The following is a 20677-nucleotide window of genomic DNA, read 5'->3' on the forward strand; positions in this document are numbered from 1 at the left end:
CATTTTCTGAACTAGTATTAATCCTTTTAGGGAATACAAGAAAATATCCACCTTCATGTTATGCATGGACTTTCCAGTGTCTGGTGCCCACCTGTACTCTCTTTGAATTTTTAGCATTATTATTTACATCGTGTCACATTATGCCAGGAGGCTTGATATTGTTGCAAGAGCTTACAATTTAATGGATTGGGGAATGATTGACACAGGTTTGTTGGAGAGATGTTTTTCAAATTACTGGGAGTTGGGTTGATAGTGGATTATTATGAGCATCTGATAACTAGTAACAGAAATAGCAGTTTTCAGAGTAGTGCTAATGAGGCTCACAAACCAAGAGAAATGCCACTTTGTGTTTCGATAAAGGTTTTTTTTTATCTGCCAAACATTCTCTTCTACAAAAAGCATTAATGCATCTAATAGCATTGTTTTCTGCCATGCTGTGGAACCCTGCTTTGGTTACAGTTGTAGATCTTTTTTTTGACACCAACCTGATTATTTTTTTCCCATCATATTACAGCTACCAAATGAATTATATGATTTTGATCTCATAATCATAACCCATATCATATTACACTATTCAGAAGCAGAATTGCTGACAGGGTCAGACAAAAAACCATCAGAGAATATGAGGTAGAGCAGAAAAGTAGGGATTACATACTTAACTCCAGTTTGTACTACAATGTACAAATTAAGAAAGGGGGGTATTTTTAATGTAAATGTTAGGAACTGAATTCTTCATGAAATATGCCTCTGGGTTTATGGAGCTATCAGGATGTCAGGAGTTCACTTTGAAATCTAGCAGAAAATCTTAAAACAAACAATGATAATCAAATAAAGTAGCTAAAATAAGATATCTGTGATCCATTCTGTTCAATTTTTATACCCTCTATTAAATTCATGTGAACCTATAGATAAAAGTGCAGAATAATGCAGTTGTATGTGTAATTTGTTGGTAGTGTGACTATTGTTGTGATGTAACACAGACAAATGAAAGAGCAGATTAGTCCCTTTATTGAAGAGTAAAATAAGAATGCTTCAGTCGAAGAAGTCATGCCCCATTAATAGAGTTAGTTTGCCAAGACATAACAGATTCCGAGAAAGTATATGGCACTTTTTACATAAATCCTGTCATTCTCTGTTTAAAAAATCATGGTTATTTTGCCCACTTTCATTCCTAGCCATACACTAATTTGCACCCAATCAACGCTAGCCTCTTTGCCATGTCCCTGTATTATAGGCCAATAATACAAGTAAGCATGGTATCTGTAGGTAGACACATAGAATTATGTGTTGGGTTAAGTAATATTATGTCCATCATATAGTCTCTAAACAAAACCTTGACTGTACATTTGTTGATGCCCTCCCTCAAAAATGTACTGACACATTAGGCCCAAATACATTAGTAACTATAGATAAATACTGCTATTACTTATAATAATAATAATTAATAATTATATAATAATTAATTTGAGTTTGAATGTTCTTTTAAATGTACTTAAAAAACAACCTCCCATAGGTGAAGATATTGTTTTCTAACTAAGTCATGCTCATATAGAGTCAACATACAGATATTTGAATTTCATTCCAACAGTATTGATAGATATTCGATATAATAGCATATATTTGAACCATTTAAAATTTGAAATCCATTTTGTAATGTATATAAACATAGTAGCAAATTTTGCATGTATAAAATAAGTACTCCCTACATTTATCGTATAATTAGTCATCTATTTCATTGCCTGGGAGATCATCTAGAAATGGAGAAAATTCATCACAGAGAATTTCATCACAGGACTTACAGGTTGCCCTCACTACTACTGATGTTAAATTTATAAAGAGTCTACCATTAGAAAGAGGCTGCTCAAATCAGATCTACATGGGAGGTGTGCCAGGATGAAGCCTTTATGCGCAGAGTAAAAATCAGGGCACATGGACATCAATGCAAAGTCAAGAACTTCTGGAACAGTGTGCTCTGGGCAGACAAGAAAAATACAAGTTATTTTTGTCATGTTTGGCGAAAACCAAAGCATTTCACCAGAAGAACATTATACCTGTAACAAATCGGCACCCTAAATCCAGAACCCAAGCTAAGCTCCCTGGTCTCGGCTCTCGCTTCCGCCTATAACCGCCGCCTTTCAGGAGCCCTCGGCTAATTGTATGCCGCCAGGTCTTATTTGAGAGAGGAGCAAAGCTAACGGTTCTGGATGAGCAAAGGGGCACAATCGTCTCACCAGGATACTGGAATGGAAGAAGACCTCAGGAGGGCAAGCCAGACAACACAGCATGGAACAGGCAGGCCGGGCCAGCACAAGCAAAGTAGAATAGAATGACAGGCCGGAATCAGGGTTGGAGAGTGTAGAATAGTCACTGGAGAGGCAAATGGTCAGGATTGGGTAGTTCAGAGGAGTCAAACACAGTAGGCAAGGGTCAAACACAGTAGATCAAACAGGAATTAGTAGTATAAGTACCCAGAAAACAAACTGAATTGAACCTAACAATGGGCAAAGTCCTAAACACATAAATACCCTTTTATACAATTTGAATTTCGCGCCACAGCGCTATGATGACATCACGCCGGCACAACTGCGCATATCAAACCCAGAAGTGCGCGCCGTGATCAATAGGGAAAACCGGCGCGGGAAGAAAGAGGACACATGCGGCAGGCGTCCCCGCTGGAAGCACGGCAGGTGTCCCTATCGGCCACTAGACCACTAGGGTAAGCCACTGGACCACAAGGGTAACTTATCGTTAAGATACCTGTAAAGCAAGGTCATTGAAATGTTATTCTTTGAGGCTACTTTGATGCATCAAGTCCTAGGAAACTCGCCATCATAGAATCCACCATGAATTCTACATTGCAACAGATGATGGTTGCGGAAAATGTCCATCTGTCAGAAGATTAAAGGTCAACCAAAAGTGGACATTGCAACATAACAATGACCCTAAAAATTCCAGTAAGTCCAAACCAAAAATGAATGCCAGCCCCAAATCAGGGGGCACACTTACTTAGCTTGAGTGAATGAATAGAATAAAAAATACTTCGAATTTCGAACTTTTTTTTTTGGCTACTTTGACCATCAAATTGGCTACTTCGACCTTTGACTACGACTTCGAATCGAACGTTTCGAACTAAAAATCTTTTGATTATTTGACCATTCAATAGTCGAAGTACTGTCTCTTTAAAAAAAAACTTCGACCCCCTACTTCGCCAACTAAAACCTACCGAACATAAATGTTAGCCTATGGGGAAGGTCCCCATAGGCTTTCCTGTCAATTTGGGATCGAAGGAAAATCGTTCGATCGATGGATTAAAATCCTTCGAATCGTTCGTTTCGAAGGATTTAATCGGTCGATCGAACGATTTTTCCTACGATAGAACAAATGAAATGCGGTAAATTGACGGTCGAATATCGAGGGTTAATTAACGCTCGATATTCGACCCATAGTAAATGTGCCCCCTAGTGTTCTCCTACTCTTAGCTATAACTCCGTGCTCTGTTCACTTGTAAAGTCAAATGATATATGTCTATTTATCAGAGCTCTCCAAAACAGGAAACTGGAAACTCCTAGAATTTATTATGATTATTATTCATGGCTTCCCATACCACACATTGCCAAAGACAAAGTGATTCAATATATAGCAGCACTTAATTAATGCCTTTACGTGCTAGCGCTATATGCTGTTATACACCTTAGTGTTATTGCATACAACTCACACATTAATACAAAAGTAAGATGTTCCTATACCTCTTTGATAGGATGGGATCAGGCAAGTGTAGTCCAAAAAAAATATATTCCAAAACATTCTCTCAAAGTTAAAAAAATGTACTCTTTATTCAGCATAAATATTTAAAAAGTAGGCATACATACCAATTTATGCTCCGCCTTACGCGTTTCGTGCCCACAGGCACTTATTCATAGGCATTACTGTTGTTCCATTTGGTCACAAGATTTATACCCCAGGAGATCCCTCCCCAAACATTAAAACCAATCACATGTTGCCACCTCACATCTACTTTTAAAGCAACATACACATTTTCCTCAATTTGGTCATATTAACATTGTTTTAATATATAATATATAATACTCTATTTCAACTCAACATTTTTACAGTAAATATATTAGGATACCCAATTCAGACAAATTTTACCTAGCAGTCACTACCATGTAGTCTAGGTCAGGTTTTATTTCCTAATACTATTATTTGTATATATCACATTGTTTCAATCATAATTGCCGCATATCACCCTGGTTCCACCTCATTGTAAGTATATCAGTTCACATTATAAGTTAGGTAAAAGCATGTTGCATCAAATTCGTAGTTTAAACCAAGTGGCAACCAAGTGTGTAAATAAAAAATCCAAAATAATTCTCTTTTTGCTAAAAGCCCTGCCAAATCACCTCCTCTACTCCCCAATCTTACTTTTTCTATTCCCTGTACAGAGAAATATGACAAATCACTTCCATTACATTGCGAAAAATGTCTTGTTATACTGCTTTTTTCAACTGCTTTTGGATTTTTTATTTGACTCAGGTGTTCACGTATTCGCTCTTTTAATGTTCTACTCGTACAGCCCACATATTGTTTCTGACACTTTAAACATGTTAATAAATAAACCACTGTGGATGTATTACAATTAATATAATCTCTTATTTGGAAACTGGTATTGGTCACCGTAGAATTAAATTCTTTTGAGATTTTTATATGTTGGCAAGTTATACATCTATGACTACCACACTTATGGCTACCTTCTATGTTCAGAAAGCCCGTATTTCCTGTTCTTTCTCCTCTATACATCTCCCTATACATACTTGGTGATAAATGGTCCCTCAATGTGTGAGATCGCCTTGGTATGCTATTAATTCCTCCTTTCAATATTTTGTGAAAGTCATCATCTGCATATAGGATAGGAATATATTTTTTAACTATATCCAATATTGTATAAAATTGCTTACTATATCTAGTTACAAATGGAACCTTTTCTGATATCCCCTGTTTTTTCTTTTTGTCACCTAGTGAGTTCACATCTAGTAGATTCCTCCTTTCTGTTTTTTTCGCTCTCTGATAGGCCCTGTCTACAGTTTTACGTCCATAGCCTCGATCCAAAAATCTCTCCTTCATATCCTCTGCTTGCTCCTGGAATGCCATATCCGTGGAGTAGTTCCTCCGGAGCCTGAGGAACTGCCCCACAGGTATCCCACCCAACAGATTCTTTGGGTGGCAAGAGGTAGCATGCAGAAGTGTATTACCACTGCAAGACTTCCTATAGATAGTTGTGTGTATTTCTTTATCTGCCACCATCAATTTCACATCCAGAAATTCAATTATTTTTGACTTATATTCACTTGTAAATCTTAGATTTAGTTCATTCTGATTTAACTCCTGCACAAAAGCCCCAAAACTCACTTCATCTCCCCTCCAAATGCATAGTAGATCATCTATATTACGTGTGTATAGGTTTAGGGACTTTTTCTTTTTTGCTAAAAGCCCTGTTAATATGACCAAATTGAGGAAAATGTATATGTTGCTTTAAAAGTAGATGTGAGGTGGCAACATGTGGTTGGTTTTAATGTTTGGGGAGGGATCTCCTGGGGTATAAATCTTGTGACCAAATGGAACAACAGTAATGCCTATGAATAAACGTGTAACGCGGGGCATCAATTGGTCTGCATGCCTACTTTTTAAATATTTATGCTGAATAAAGAGTACATTTTTTTAACTTTGAGAGAATGTTTTGGAATATATTTTTTTGGACTATACTTGCCTGATCCCATACTATCAAAGAGGTATAGGAACATTTTACTTTAGTATTAATGTGTGAGTTGTATGCAATAACACTAAGGTGTATAATAGCAGTTGACCAAATGGAACAACAGTAATGCCTATGAATAAGTGCCTGTGGGCACAAAACGCGTAAGGCGGAGCATCAATTGGTCTGTATGCCTACTTTTTAAATATTTATGCTGAATAAAGAGTACATTTTTTAACTTTGAGAGAATGTTTTGGAATATATATTTTTTTTGGACTTGACTTATGTGCCCCTTTGAGCTGGGGGCTATATTCCAGCGTTTTTGGCCCTTTTTTGACAGGCCTTTATAGATTGCAGCAGTTGACTAATGTTTTGGGATCAGGCAAGTGTACTCATAAAAAATGTATAAATACCTGAGTGTAAGCAAAACACATGATGACATGTATGAAAAGACCGTCTGTACTAAAATGCTTCATAAAACAATCTACATAATGTACATAAATTAATAAAAGCGAATGATAGTCATTTGACTTTACACTGTATAGTATCGGTTTTGCTGTAAATTCAGCTTTGTTCCTTAGTTCTGTGAAATAAATATTCTCTGGTGTGCCCTCTCTAGCAATGCTCTTGTCATTCCTAGTTATATGTTAGAGACCAGTGTGTCTAATATTCAGTGTTCCAGTTTAGAAAAAACTACAGGCCAGAAACCTACAAGCATCAACTACTGTAAGAATTGTCAGCATTGATTAATTGCTGGAGAAAGCTTATCTGTTTCTCAGTGTGCATTATATATTATGACTTAATTCTTTGTAAAACACTTAGTACATAGAGATTTTCACACATTTGTTTTTTTAGTAAGATGTACTGCAAGAATGTTGTTATGAGGATTTTTATGTTTTTATATAGATGCATTGATAATTGGAAATCAGTTTTCCCTCGCTGTACTCTCATGTCTCATATACTGTAAGTTTCTGTAAAGGAAATTATAGTATGTTTTATTCTGTGATCATCCTTGTTCTAAAATAGGAAACTGCAGAACATCTGAAAGGACAGTAATGCATGGAGACACCTGTAAAGTTATATAGTAGAGCACATAGTAAGGGCCGAGTAAGGAGAGTGAATATTGTAAATTATCCTTTACTCAGTGGGAAGCTATGGTAAACAACAGAGAAGCCTCCCAAATTAGGTTACATAATGAGCAGATCTTTCCCAGATATGCCCATCTTGATGTGGGTGATATCAGGTGAGCCAAACATTTGGATCACTATGACAGGGATACAGGCTGACAGGGCGAGGACCGCATCAATGACCTGAGCCTGTCCTCATCTGGAAGGGATTTTCAAACCTGCCTGACCATCATCTGCTCAATTTAATCTCTACCTGATATCGGTCAGGTAAGGCCCATCAGTGGGCAACCTGTAGAGATCAGCACTGCAGCTGAGGCCTAACACCCAATATGACAGCTTCAATCGAGGACGTTTTCCCAGTTAAAAGTCTAAAAAGCATTAATCAAGCACCAAAAAAACATCTGCTGGGAATCACGCTGGATTCTCTGTTTGATACATAGTAAATTTGCCCCCTAATTGATGTCCTTTACATTTATGAGTACAGAAGACAGGCTAAGTGGATCCTTTTTCCAGTGAAAGGCATGAGTAGGGGGGGAGATGATTGTCAGCAGCAGGAGCTTGGTGGGAGGTAATACAAACGGGGAGAGGGTTGGATGCGAGCAGTAGGGGCCTAGGGTTCAGCATCTTGAAATCTGCGTATCAAGGGTAAATTTAAGTAAGCTTTTTTATGGCATTTCACCGCCTATTCATTAGGGTGTCATTATAATAGTTACATTTATGGATAATTTTAAAACCTTTACATTTTGTAAATGAATGTGTACTGATATCTATAGATATACATTTTGCTTCATTGTGAAAAAATAAACTATTTTTGGGTGGACAGCCCTTTAACCCTACGCCAATTATTACCATAAGATGTTGCAGAGATGCTGGGGCTTCATTGTAAGTAAAAATTAATTATTATTCACCCATTTCCATTTTTTATTAGCTGTTAAATCTGTTTATCTTGAATATTTTCATTTGGCGGTCAGATTTTGATTTACAGTGTGTTAATATATAATGTTAATCATTGACATTTAGATAACTAGAACAAGAAAATACAAATCAAAGAGAAATCAGATCTCCCCTAGAGAAATATGTTCTTATAGCTACTAAGATGCCTAATCAATATCATACTTGGAGAAAACACTCATCAATGCACATCTTTTCTTCTCTTTATTTCCTATGTGAAGACAGCAAAAAGACATGAGAATTTAAATGCCTTAGTATTATTATATGAATTTCTCAGTGTTTATATAAGATGGATATCTCAAAGCTGTCTCTGCAGGAAAGAAACAGGGGTATGTTTCGAGGTGGGCAAGAATTAAAAAAAAAAGTCACAAATATATTTGAATTTTTAACAGCAAAACAGCAGCAGGAATGCAGTGTTTTGTTGCTGTGTAGCCCATTAGTTAGTAAAGATGAGTATATTTGTGTTAGATGGTAATATTAATTGTTTGTACACAATATCTGCCTCCGTACAGGAAGCATTCCAATATCATTTCTGTAAGCAGCATCACACAGGATACAAGGTGTGTTATTTTTGATTCTTCTAAACCGGGAAATATCATAATATGATTATTAATCTAATTTCCATTTGTCAACTGAGTTTTTTCTATCTGATCAACTTGTTAAAAACTAAAAATTTGCGTAATCATAAATATAGCTTAATGTTCTGGTTTAAATGTTAAATTTAAATATAGAATGATCAGTTGACTTCTTTCTTGTTCTTTTTATAGAAAACAAATATACAGTGTCAGTGCTGATAAGGATCATCTGTAGTGTTACTGAAACATAAAAAGACCGACATGGCATGACAATAGATATTCAAGATACATAACAGCATTATTTTTGAATCTGTGGTACTTTTATTTTTGCATCAGACCATCATTTGCACAAACTGCTTTTATTTTAATGACACGTCTACAACTTAGATTGTACAATATGTAACCCTACATTCGAATGTAGATGCTGTTCCTCTCACTGGGGCATATTTATGAAAGAGTGAAGTTAGAGATCACCACTGTCCACTGGAGTGAAATTCCGCCACTCTCCATTCATTTCTATGGGATTTTTTTAAAGGCATATTTATCAAAGGGTGAACTTTCATTTTTGTTGATATACAGATTTTACAATTTGACCACTTTATATTATTTACTTTATATTTATTATAAATAAATATGTTTCTGTCTCATAGAAAAAGACAAGCATATCAAGGCTTGGAATATTAAACAACCCCACTATTAAAATAATCGAGGAGAACACACTTATATCCAGAGCTTTGTGGGCAGCTCTTCTTACTCAGAAAAATCAGAATATGTTCAAGCTTCTTAAAAGACTTTCAAAGGAGGAAACTGCAGAAGCCCTTTTCAATGGAAAAAAAATAAAGGAGTTCCTTGCACCAGTAAGTAGATACTATATTTTCTCTTTTTCTAATTTGCAAATTTCTTGCTAAATTTTGAATGTTTGTTCTATATTCGTTCTGTGTTGATGAGATCAATTATTTGAAATAAAGGTGTGGGATCCGTTTTCCGGAAACCCGTTATCCAGAAAGATCTGAATTACGAAAAGGCTGTCTCCCATAGACTCCATTATAAACAAATAATCCAAATTTCTAAAAATTATTTCCCTTTTCTCTGTAATAATAAAATAGTACATTGTACTTGACCCAAACTAAGACTTAATTAATCCTTATTGAAAGTAAAACCAGCCTATTGGGTTTATTTGATGATGTTCTAGTAGATTTAAGGTATGAATATCCAAATTACAGAAAGATCTGTTAACCAGAATGTTTGGGACCTGAGGTTTTCCGGATAACAGGTCCCTTACCTGTACTTGGTACCTGGTATTTTCTGGTTGAGGTCTTTATAATGTTGAGAATCATTCCAAACTAAAGTGTTAATAATTGATAATAGGTTCTATTCATGTGTATTTTGCTCTTTCTGCGTATTAAGTAATGGAAATATGTCTTGTAATACTATTTGAGTAAATGACCCAATGGACCCAACTTAAATGCAAGAATTATTAATCTTACGACAGGTATAGGATCCGTTATCCGGAAACCAGTTATCCACAACGTGCCAAATTACGGAAAGGCTGTCTCCCTTAGACTCCATTATAATCAAATAATACAAATTTTTAAAAATGATTTCCTTTTTCTCTGTAATAATAAAACAGTAGTTTATACTTGATCCCAGCTAAGATATAATTAATCCTTATTAGAAGCAATACCAGCATATTGGGTTTATTTAATGTTTACACGATTTTCTAGTAGACATAAGGTATGAATATGAAGTTCTAAATTATGGAAAGACCCGTTATCCGGAAACCCCAGGTCCCGAGCATTCTGGATAATAGGTCCCATACCTGTAGCAGTATGCTCAATTTTAATAATACAGTTATTGTCACAGGAGCAAATAAATATTTTTAACCCCTGTTATATTTTATAGGAATTTTTGGTCTTATTCCACTACTCAAAACGATTTCACATTTTTTTGAGTGACCGTTACTGATGTACAATAATACATACTCCATGTGTTCCAATACTCACATTCTATTTTATGCAGATTACAGTGGCCAGTTTTAGGAAATAAAGAAAACACAGTAGCAAAAGGTCATTGTCTGTGTGATCTTACTTAGAATATCATACTCTGGTTATAGAACTGATTTCATAGATAAGTAACTAGATAACTTCATGAACTTAATTGTGTATTCTACATATACTGGTCTCTGACCTCTTTGCAGTGCAGTGCAGAGGAAGGACTTATTCTTGCCAATAAAAATTGTGATATCAAGTAATTCTATAATTTACATTTAGATTAAAAATTAAATATTATTTTGGAATTTAATTCAATGATACTATATCTGCATTGTTACAGGGATGACATTTTTAAGACATTATTTATCCATCGATGTGCAGCATTGCAAGTAGATTTTGGTTATAAAATTCAAGATTATATAAATATCTTCCATGTTAACTATATTTTGTGAGATGTATCATATATGTTTTTCATATCAAATTGCTTTTTATTTGCATATAATGCACAATTTACTGTGTAGTAAAGAGTATTAAAAAATGGGGAAACATGTTTAAGGTACATAAATAAGCAAAAGAGGGGGGGGGGGAAGCAGAGCAGATGCCAAAAAGAGAGGAGTCCAAATAACTGGAAAAGAGGGTGAAATTGATAAAGAAGAAAGTGGGAACATTAAGTGGGTTGGGGAAAAAAAGAGAAAACAGAACAAAGAATGTTAGAGAAGTACAGGAGGGTTGAAAAGGAGCCACAAGTAGAGAGTGACTGAAAAGAGTCGATGGAATATCAGATAAACCCCTACATCTTTAGTAAAAGTTACGTTTTTGCATCGTAGCAAAACATAGCAGTCAATAACATGTTTGCTTTTAAACGAGTGACCATTACATTCTACCTGCTTGTTGGCTGTTATAGGTAATTTGACCTATAGCAAACTTTGCACCTTTTTATACATAACCTCCAAAAAACAGACATTTTTGGTATTATTTATAATATGTATTGGTTAACTGTATTCTAATAGTATTTTTTTCTTCCCAAAGGAAATTGATGATGATGCATTTGAGAAAAAATATAATACAATAGGATTAGATATGCTTCGTACTCAGGAACTATATTGTCGAGAGGTTCTTAAATTGCTTCCTGGGCAGATGGCTACAGTCAGTAATGGACGGGTAAGAAAAATGAAGGCTTCTCATTATTTTAGCCATTATGTAACTCGTACGAAGAGGGATCTTTACATAATTACTCTCTATATCACTGTGGATGCTAAGGTGGCCACTGGAACGGTTCTGTGTATTTATAATATGCTCCTAGCTTCAACTACTTTACCCTATACACTAATACACTGTCCAACTCTAGGCCTTCAGCTTGGGCCAGGTAGCATTATACTATAAGTATACTATAAGTATGCAAAGCCATACTGTACTTTTCTATGGAAAAATAATTTTGCACCCATGCCTCACACTCTCTATCCTAAAACCCAACACTGGGGCATTCCCTTTATGCCCTATTGGAAAAAGGAGGTCTTGAGTCTATTTGCACCCCCCCCCCATCCACATGGTAGTTACATCACTGACTTCTACATAGCCATTTCATCTCTAGGCCTTACTTTTCATAGCTGTGATTAAAACATTTTATTTTCAATATAAGTTTTGAAGAAACTGTATTTATTTATTTGTCTGTAAATATGACTATTTTTCTAAAATAATGTATATTGGGTTACAGTATTATTTAAAGTAGTATTTATTACATTTATGGGGAAATTTCCCTCCCTAAAAACATACGTGTTATTTTGTATATCATTAATGGTGACAATTGAATAATTCTAATGTAAACCAACAAAGATCAGCAAGACAGCAGAAAATATGTCTTGGATATATTTTTGGGAACTTATGAGACACAAATAGTGGTGTGAATTTGAAATTTATAATGTCTGATTATGTTATGTGCTATAATTATCTTGTACTTCCATACAGTCCTTTACAGTGAATGGAACTTAGTGCATATTGCCTTTTTATGCCTGTTGAAACTTTGTGTTCTCCAAAGGGCAAATTAAACAATGCAATCCAATCTCAGCTTCCCAATCGATCATGTTTATGACTGCTCATATCAATTCATGGAACATATCTGGGCTTCAAGGCTTGTTTTTACCTTAACATTTTTACAGTCAATAGGACAGAGGTTTCTAGGATCAAGAACCATCTGCTGACGCAAAATCAGATTTGAACTTTACAGTGGCCATGAGTTATTGTGAGCAAAAACAACATCATCTCTAACTGATAAGCTTAAATAATTCATGTTCAGTGCACAGAAAAAAAATCTTGTATCCTAAACCCAAGTAAGACTCTTGTTAATGTCACACAACTTATATTAATGATCCACACTGTGTTACAGATAAAAAAATTGGAAAATATAGTTGATTGATGTCACAGTTGTAACATAGTGTTATAAATTTAATATCGTGACTTCTGCACTACATGATTATTACAGTATTATCTTCAAGATGCATCTTCAGGATTACAGTATTATCTTAAAAAAATTGCTCACAAATTAGAAATATACAAATGTTTTTGTATGCATTGCTAGTTCATTATTGAAACTAACATTAGGTATGTATTGGCTGCACTGTGATTATTTTAATGTGAATACTTCTTTGCACGTCACTGAATTGATTAACAAAAGTGCCCTGTACACTTTTTGTGCTTTTAGAAGAAATATGACATAACAATAAGTGTGCAGTTAAGGAAAGCTGTAGTTTATGAGCTATCTAGTACCAATGTGCCATTTGCCCATAAATAAGGACTTACAGGCAATTATCACACTGTGCTTTGAAGATAATTATGTAAGTCTTTAATAGATAGTTTAATGGATCAAGTAAATTTTATGTTCTTACTTTCATGTGATGAAATTCATGTTTTTTTTTACGCCTCTTGGCCTAGTTTTCCTGCAACGAACTTGAAGACATTTTCATGTTATTTATTATACTATGTAGAAAATAATTTTTGTCCTGAATGACTCGGGCAATTTAATAGTAAGAAGCAGTTAAATATAAATCGATGGGTTAGCTGTAGGCCACAATTATTTCTACATTTTCTATTTCTTAACAGCACTCTAGAGGCTACATATCTACAAACTACCTATAACACTGCAAATCAGCTGTTCAGTAGCAACATATATTTGGTTAAAGAATTTCACAAACTCAGATGTGAGTTGTTGACAAGCTCTAACTACATATTACAGTTCATTTTATTTTTTTTAGATTTATTAATATTAACTTTATATATCAGTAACATATTCCAAAGTGCTTTACAGAGATTATACATAATTCACATGCATGCAATCTTCAATCAGTGGTAATGCAAACCCTGTGCGTGTATTTGGGTGGTGCTCAATCTGGAAACCTTGCTGCAAACCTTGGATCTCAATAAACTACAAGTTTTTTTGCACATTTTTTTTTTGTGTGCCATCTGATTTTCTACGATATAATAATTCACATGCATCCCTGAAACAACGGAGCTTAAGATCTCTATTGCATTCATACATACATTGTTCATACATACTATGGTCGGTTTTATATGGCGGTGGTTTAACTACCTGTATGTTCTGTGTTGTATGGTGTTTTTTTTAGGAATGTCTGAGAAAACCTGATTACCTACAGATAACCCATGCAAATACAGTGATATATATATATATATATATATATATATATATATATATATATATATATATATATATATAGTGCCCTGGCTGGAGTCAGCCCCAGTGCTGCAAGACAGCATTGCTAATCATGCAGCACTGTGCTTCATTGTTTCTTCCTTTTAGAAGTAAATTGTATTTAACATAGTTTTGCTGATTTAGCAGTAAAAAGTAGATAACCAAGCAGCACGTCATACTTGTGGGCTCTATTTATTTAGGAGACAAGATAAAAAAACGTCCTCCAGAGGCTACCTGATTTCCCTGTACCGGACCTTAGAAGACAGAGCAGCTGTGCTCATGTCACAACCAGTACCCAGGCTCCTGGCATCATAACTGAGCAGGAACATGTACACTGGAAGTCATTCTGGCCTAAGCACCTGATGTTTCACAGCCAGACACGGGGACCACCAACCACACTGCACTATGCTGTTCTGCTTTCTAATACCATATAAAGGGGAAGAGGACAACCTCTAGGAGAGCACTAGATATTATAAAAAAAATGCAGTATGTCTTTTGTCTGTGAGTTGCTAGCAGGGATTGATTAATGACATTGTCATTGATTAATGACATTGTCATTGATTAATGACAATCCCAAGAGTTTAGCTGAAAGACAGATGGGGCAGAAAAACTTCCAGTTTATCATCAAAGACATTAGTAAGACCACTTATGCTAGAGTTCATATTGAGGTGGAATAAAATGGTGTTACCAAGATGTGATAAAAAATTATTTTAAATTTTAACCAATATTAGCTGAGACACCCATTAAACTGAAATTTATAGGAAATCTGTTATTTGAGATCCATCTTCAGTGTTTCAGTATTCTTTTAGAACGGTACTGCATATTTCAGAAGGAATACAGCAGACGCTTTGGGGCATACAGTGTTTCTCAATGGGTGAACAGATAGGTCACTCCACAGCTCTGTTCACTTGTGTAAGATTTTTATTGAGAAATTTAATAAAAGTCAGGGGGCGATGTTGAATATCACATTTCACAATTTAATAACCTTCATTAGACAGTTATTACATTACACATTTTAATTGCACTTTGTGGGACAAACATTTATTACAAGCTATAAAATGTGCCATCTTTTTTTCCACTGGTACATGGGTCGCTTAATACTTGAGGATTTGCAAAAGCTATGCTAAATGTGGGTAAAGAAAACTTGTTCATAGAATGGATTTTTTTTTGCATTTCATGACTTATTATATTCTCAGTTACTGGTTTTCTTTGGTTAATTGTATACTAGTCAATATATTTGACTATATAAATTTTTTTGACGCATGTCTTTTTATTTTGACGCACAACGCCATACAAGTCTATGGGTGTCATTTTTTTGGCGAAACAAGGCGAAAAAATTCACCCAACCCTATTGAAAACCCTTTGCTTGCAATGACAGCCTGAAGTCTTGAACTCATGGACATCACCAGATTCTGGGTTTCCTCCTTTTTAATGCTCTGCCAGGCCTTTACTGCAGCGGCTTTCAGTTGCTGTTTGTTTGTGGGCCTTTCTGTCCAAAGTTTAGTCTACAACAGGTGAAATACATGCTCAATTGGGTTCAAATCAGGTGACTGACTTGGCCATTCTAGAATAATCCACTTCTTTGCTTTAATAAACTCCTGGGTTGCTTTGGCTGTATGTTTTGGGTCATTATGAAACACCACCCAATCAATTATACTGCATTTAGATGGATTTGTGTCAGGCTTGGCCACAGGTGAGTGGCTGGTAGTTAGGAGCCTTGGTGCTGTATAACATGAGTACAGCGGGTATTTGAGGTTTTGATAGGCCGGAAACATGTTAAGCAGAAGAATGTTTTAATAATGAAAAGTATGGCAGTATAGCAGATGAACCAAAAGATAAAAAGTTCTTACACCGGTTGGTGGTCAAGGGCAGGCAACAATAAAGCAAGTCTGAGAAACAGGCTGAGGTCGGGGGCAGGCTGAAGGCAATAACAAATCCGTATGGCAGGCAGAGGTCAGAGGCAGGCTGATGGTAGAGGGTAGTCCAGTAAACAAGCCGAGGTCAATTACCAGGAGATCCAATAGAGAGCAGGTAAGGGGAACTGTAGCAGAGAACAAAGGCACAGGGACCAAGGCAGGAATCTCAGGAACAAGCAGGAAGCTCAGGAACAAAAGCAGGAATCACAGGAACAAGGAGTCACAGGATCTAGCTTGGGAGCTTCAATGATCAAGCACCGGAGTAACATTAGTAACAGGCTTATAAAGGCCCTTAATTATCAAATTACCAACACCTGGTAGAGCAAGAAGGAGGAGGAGGAGGTGAGCAAACATAAAAGGTAGAAAGTCTTTAATCATACTAGTAGAATCAGAATCCAAAGGTCTCCAGTGGCTCAATGAAATAATGCAGGAGCTTGTAAGTGTAAAGTTCAGAGTTCGATCCCAGGTAGCTCCTGACATTACCCCCCCCCCCCTCAAGGATCGACCACTGGGCGATCCCAGGATCTGGTGGAACCTTCCTTTTAGCAGAGTTCTTGATTATAGTCCACATATTGTCCAACAGAAAATTATAGTTAAGATTAGCAGAGTACATAGTGAATAAGGCAAGGAAACATGAACATTGTGGCATGTGGATAAATTGAAATAAAGAAAAAGCACATATGAAAAAACTCAATCTTAGAACAAAACAAACAAAAAGAAAGAGTTGCTCCAAAAATAACCCAAGTGGAGGAAATGGCAAAACTTGTGGAACATCAAAATCAGGGGCCAGGACCGGTAGAATGGCAGAAACATGAGCCACTGCAGGACAGTTGCCAGGAACTTGAACCGCTACCAAGAAAAGGAACCAAAACAGATGGGCTGACAGGAACATGAGCCAGAGTGGCAGAGTTGCCAGGAACTGGTACCACAGCAACGGATGGACAGAGCCAGGAGACAATAAATAAATTACCAGAAATGGGAGCCAGAGCAGGAACATCAGCCAGGTTGGAAGCTGTAACAGAAGAGTCGCCAGGGTCGGAAGCCAGATCAGGAGAGTCGCCAGGGTCGGAAGCCAGATCAGGAGAGTCGCCAGGGTCGGAAGCCAGATCAGAAGAGTCGCCAGGGTCGGAAGCCAAATCAGAAGAGTCGCCAGGGTCGGAAGCCAAATCAGAAGAGTCGCCAGGGTCGGTAACCAAATCAGAAGAGTCGCCAGGGTCGGAAGCCAAATCAGAAGAGTCGCCAGGGTCGGAAGCCAAATCAGAAGAGTCGCCAGGGTCGGAAGCCAAATCAGAAGAGTCGCCAGGGTCGGAAGCCAAATCAGAAGAGTCGCCAGGGTCGGAAGCCAAATCAGAAGAGTCGCCAGGGTCGGAAGCCAAATCAGAAGAGTCGCCAAAGTCAGCCAGCAGAGCAGAAGAATCAGCCAAGGCACCCATTACAGGTGGCGGACCAGCAGAGGCACCCATTACAGGTGGCGGACCAGCAGAGGCACCCATTACAGGTGGCGGACCAGCAGAGGCACCCATTACAGGTGGCGGACCAGCAGAGGCACCCATTACAGGTGGCGGACCAGCAGAGGCACCCATTACAGGTGGCGGACCAGCAGAGGCACCCATTACAGGTGGCGGACCAGCAGAGGCACCCATTACAGGTGGCGGACCAGCAGAGGCACCCATTACAGGTGGCGGACCAGCAGAGGCACCCATTACAGGTGGCGGACCAGCAGAGGCACCCATTACAGGTGGCGGACCAGCAGAGGCACCCATAACAGGTGGCGGACCAGCAGAGGCACCCATTACAGGTGGCGGACCAGCAGAGGCACCCATTACAGGTGGCGGACCAGCAGAGGCACCCATTACAGGTGGCGGACCAGCAGAGGCACCCATTCCTGTTGGTGGCTTGCGTGCTGGAGCACCAGAACTATCAGATCCCGTAGCAGGTACGGCAGGTCTAGAAGTGGATTTGTCCTTGGGCCCAGAGGCCATAGTACACAGGTCCTCACAAACTGAAGCCGGCAAGGCTGCTGGCTCGGAGGCTGAAAGCGGCAAGGCTGCTGGCTCGGAGGCTGAAAGCGGCAAGGCTGCTGGCTCGGAGGCTGAAAGCGGCAAGGCTGCTGGCTCGGAGGCTGAAAGCGGCAAGGCTGCTGGCTCGGAGGCTGAAAGCGGCAAGGCTGCTGGCTCGGAGGCTGAAAGCGGCAAGGCTGCTGGCTCGGAGGCTGAAAGCGGCAAGGCTGCTGGCTCGGAGGCTGAAAGCGGCAAGGCTGCTGGCTCGGAGGCTGGAAGCGGCAAGGCTGCTGGCTCGGAGGCTGGAAGCGGCAAGGCTGCTGGCTCGGAGGCTGGAAGCGGCAAGGCTGCTGGCTCGGAGGCTGGAAGCTGAAGTACTGGCACAGGAGCTGCAAACGGAACCGCTGGCACGGGAGCTGCAGACGGAACCGCTGGCACGGGAGCTGCAGACGGGACCGCTGGCACGGGAGCTGCAGACGGGAGGGCTGGCCCCGGGGCTGCAGACGGGAGGGCTGGCCCCGGGGCTGCAGACGGGAGGGCTGGCCCCGGGGCTGCAGACGGGAGGGCTGGCCCCGGGGCTGCAGACGGGAGGGCTGGCCCCGGGGCTGCAGACTGGAGGGCTGGACCCGGGGCTGCAGACTGGAGGGCTGGCCCCGGGGCTGCAGACTGGAGGGCTGGCACGAGAATGGACAGAGGCAGCTTTCGGGGAGCCGGCACAGGAACAGGCAGTGGCACAGGTTGAGGCAGCCGTTGGGATGCAGGCACAAAGGCTGGAAAAGGCTGGGGAGCTGGCACAGTTATATTAATAAAAGAAACAAATTGAGGTTCAGGCCTGAGACTCAGAGAGGCTGATACAGGATCGGTAACGGACATGGTAGCAGACGGAGGAGTAGGTAGAGAGTGTAAGACAGGCTGACACTGGGAGACTGATCGGCCCTTGAACCTAGTGGTAAATGCGGTAGGTATTTCATCCTCATCCGATTTCACATCTTCCCAATCTTCCTCATCAGAAAAATCTGTACAGTCCTCTTCAATAGAGAAATTCTCCAAATCTTCCTCATCCGATATATTCCCCCAATCAACTTGGAAAGAATCATCTACCTCTGAATCTTCATAGGAAAAGGTAGTAACAGGTTGACAGGTACTTGGTCTTTGTAACTTGGAGCAAAAATTAGAAAACCTTGGAACAGGAGGGGTGAGCTGGAAAGGCTTGGTTTGTTTAACAGAAGATTCCTTGGAAGAAAATAAATTGGAAGCAACTGGCCACAAATCTCCGGTGAATGTTGCCTTTAGAAAAGATAGAAAGGAACAGGGGTCCTCTAAAAAATGAGCTTCTTCATCAATACATGCCTCAGCCCACTCCAAGGCCTTACCTCCCAAAAGAAACAGAATAATTAACTTGCTTTTCATATTATCAGGGGCTTCTTTGACAAATGGAACCATAGAAAACTTCTTGCACAAATCAAGTAGATCATGAAAGGAATCATCTTCACCCTCATACCTTTTAATGGAGGAAAGCCATTCTGCAGATTGTTGTAGTTCAGACTGCACAGCAGAGGTGTCACCAGCAGGCTCCTGATTAAATGGCTTGATCATTCTGTCAGGCTTGGCCACAGGTGAGTGGCTGGTAGTTAGGAGCCTTGGTGCTGTATAACATGAGTACAGCGGGTATTTGAGGTTTTGATAGGCCGGAAACATGTTAAGCAGAAGAATGTTTTAATAATGAAAAGTATGGCAGTATAACAGATGAACCAAAAGTTCTTACACCGGTTGGTGGTCAAGGGCAGGCAACAATAAAGCAAGTCCGAGAAACAGGCTGAGGTCGGGGGCAGGCTGAAGGCAATAACAAATCCGTATGGCAGGCAGAGGTCAGAGGCAGGCTGATGGCAGAGGGTAGTCCAGTAAACAAGCCGAGGTCAATTACCAGGAGATCCAATAGAGAGCAGGTAAGGGGAACTGTAGCAGAGAACAAAGGCACAGGGACCAAGACAGGAATCTCAGGAACAAAAGCAGGAATCTCAGTAACAAAAGCAGGAATCAGGAGTCACAGGAACTAGCTTGGGAGCTTCAATGATCAAGCACCGGAGTAACATTAGTAACAGGCTTATAAAGGCCCTTAATTATCAAATTACCAACACCTGGTAGAGCAAGAAGGAGGAGGAGGAGGTGAGCAAACATAAAAGGTAGAAAGTCTTTAATCATACTAGTAGAATCAGAATCCAAAGGTCTCCAGTGGCTCAATGAAATAATGCAGGAGCTTGTAAGTGTAAAGTTCAGAGTTCGATCCCAGGTAGCTCCTGACAGATTTGAGCAGACCGTATGTCTCTGAACACCTCAGAATTAATTTGGCTGCTTCTGTCCTGTGTCAAATAATCGATAAACAATAGTGTCTGTTCCACTGGCAGCCATGCACGCCCAAGCCATCACACTACCTCTGCTATGTTTTATAGATGATGTGGTATGCTTTGGATCATGAGCTGTTCCACGCCTTCTCCATACTTTTTTCTTGCCATCATTCTGGTACCCTCATATCAACTCCAGGGCTTTTATCTGCTTCATTGATAAAGACATAAAGAAGGAATTTCCCACACCTGCCCATGAAATAGCCTTTGAGTCAATTGCTTTTGAGCCCCTGAAATGAAGTGATTGTGTGAAAAATTGGCTT

The 20677-nt window shown here is 39.0% G+C and overlaps 1 protein-coding gene across 1 annotated transcript in view; it reads left to right on the forward strand.

The window, feature by feature from the left end:
• uggt2.L (UDP-glucose glycoprotein glucosyltransferase 2 L homeolog) overlaps positions 1–20677 on the forward strand; it is a 139046-nt gene that overhangs the window by 59536 nt on the left and 58833 nt on the right. Inside the window, exons 21-22 of the mRNA XM_018247246.2 lie at positions 9053–9259; positions 11423–11554. Of these exons, the coding sequence (XP_018102735.1) occupies positions 9053–9259; positions 11423–11554 (339 nt within the window). The remainder of the gene's footprint in view (positions 1–9052; positions 9260–11422; positions 11555–20677) is intronic.

The sequence above is a fragment of the Xenopus laevis genome, chromosome 2L, assembly GCF_017654675.1.
Source record: "Xenopus laevis strain J_2021 chromosome 2L, Xenopus_laevis_v10.1, whole genome shotgun sequence".
Lineage (NCBI taxonomy): Eukaryota > Metazoa > Chordata > Amphibia > Anura > Pipidae > Xenopus > Xenopus laevis.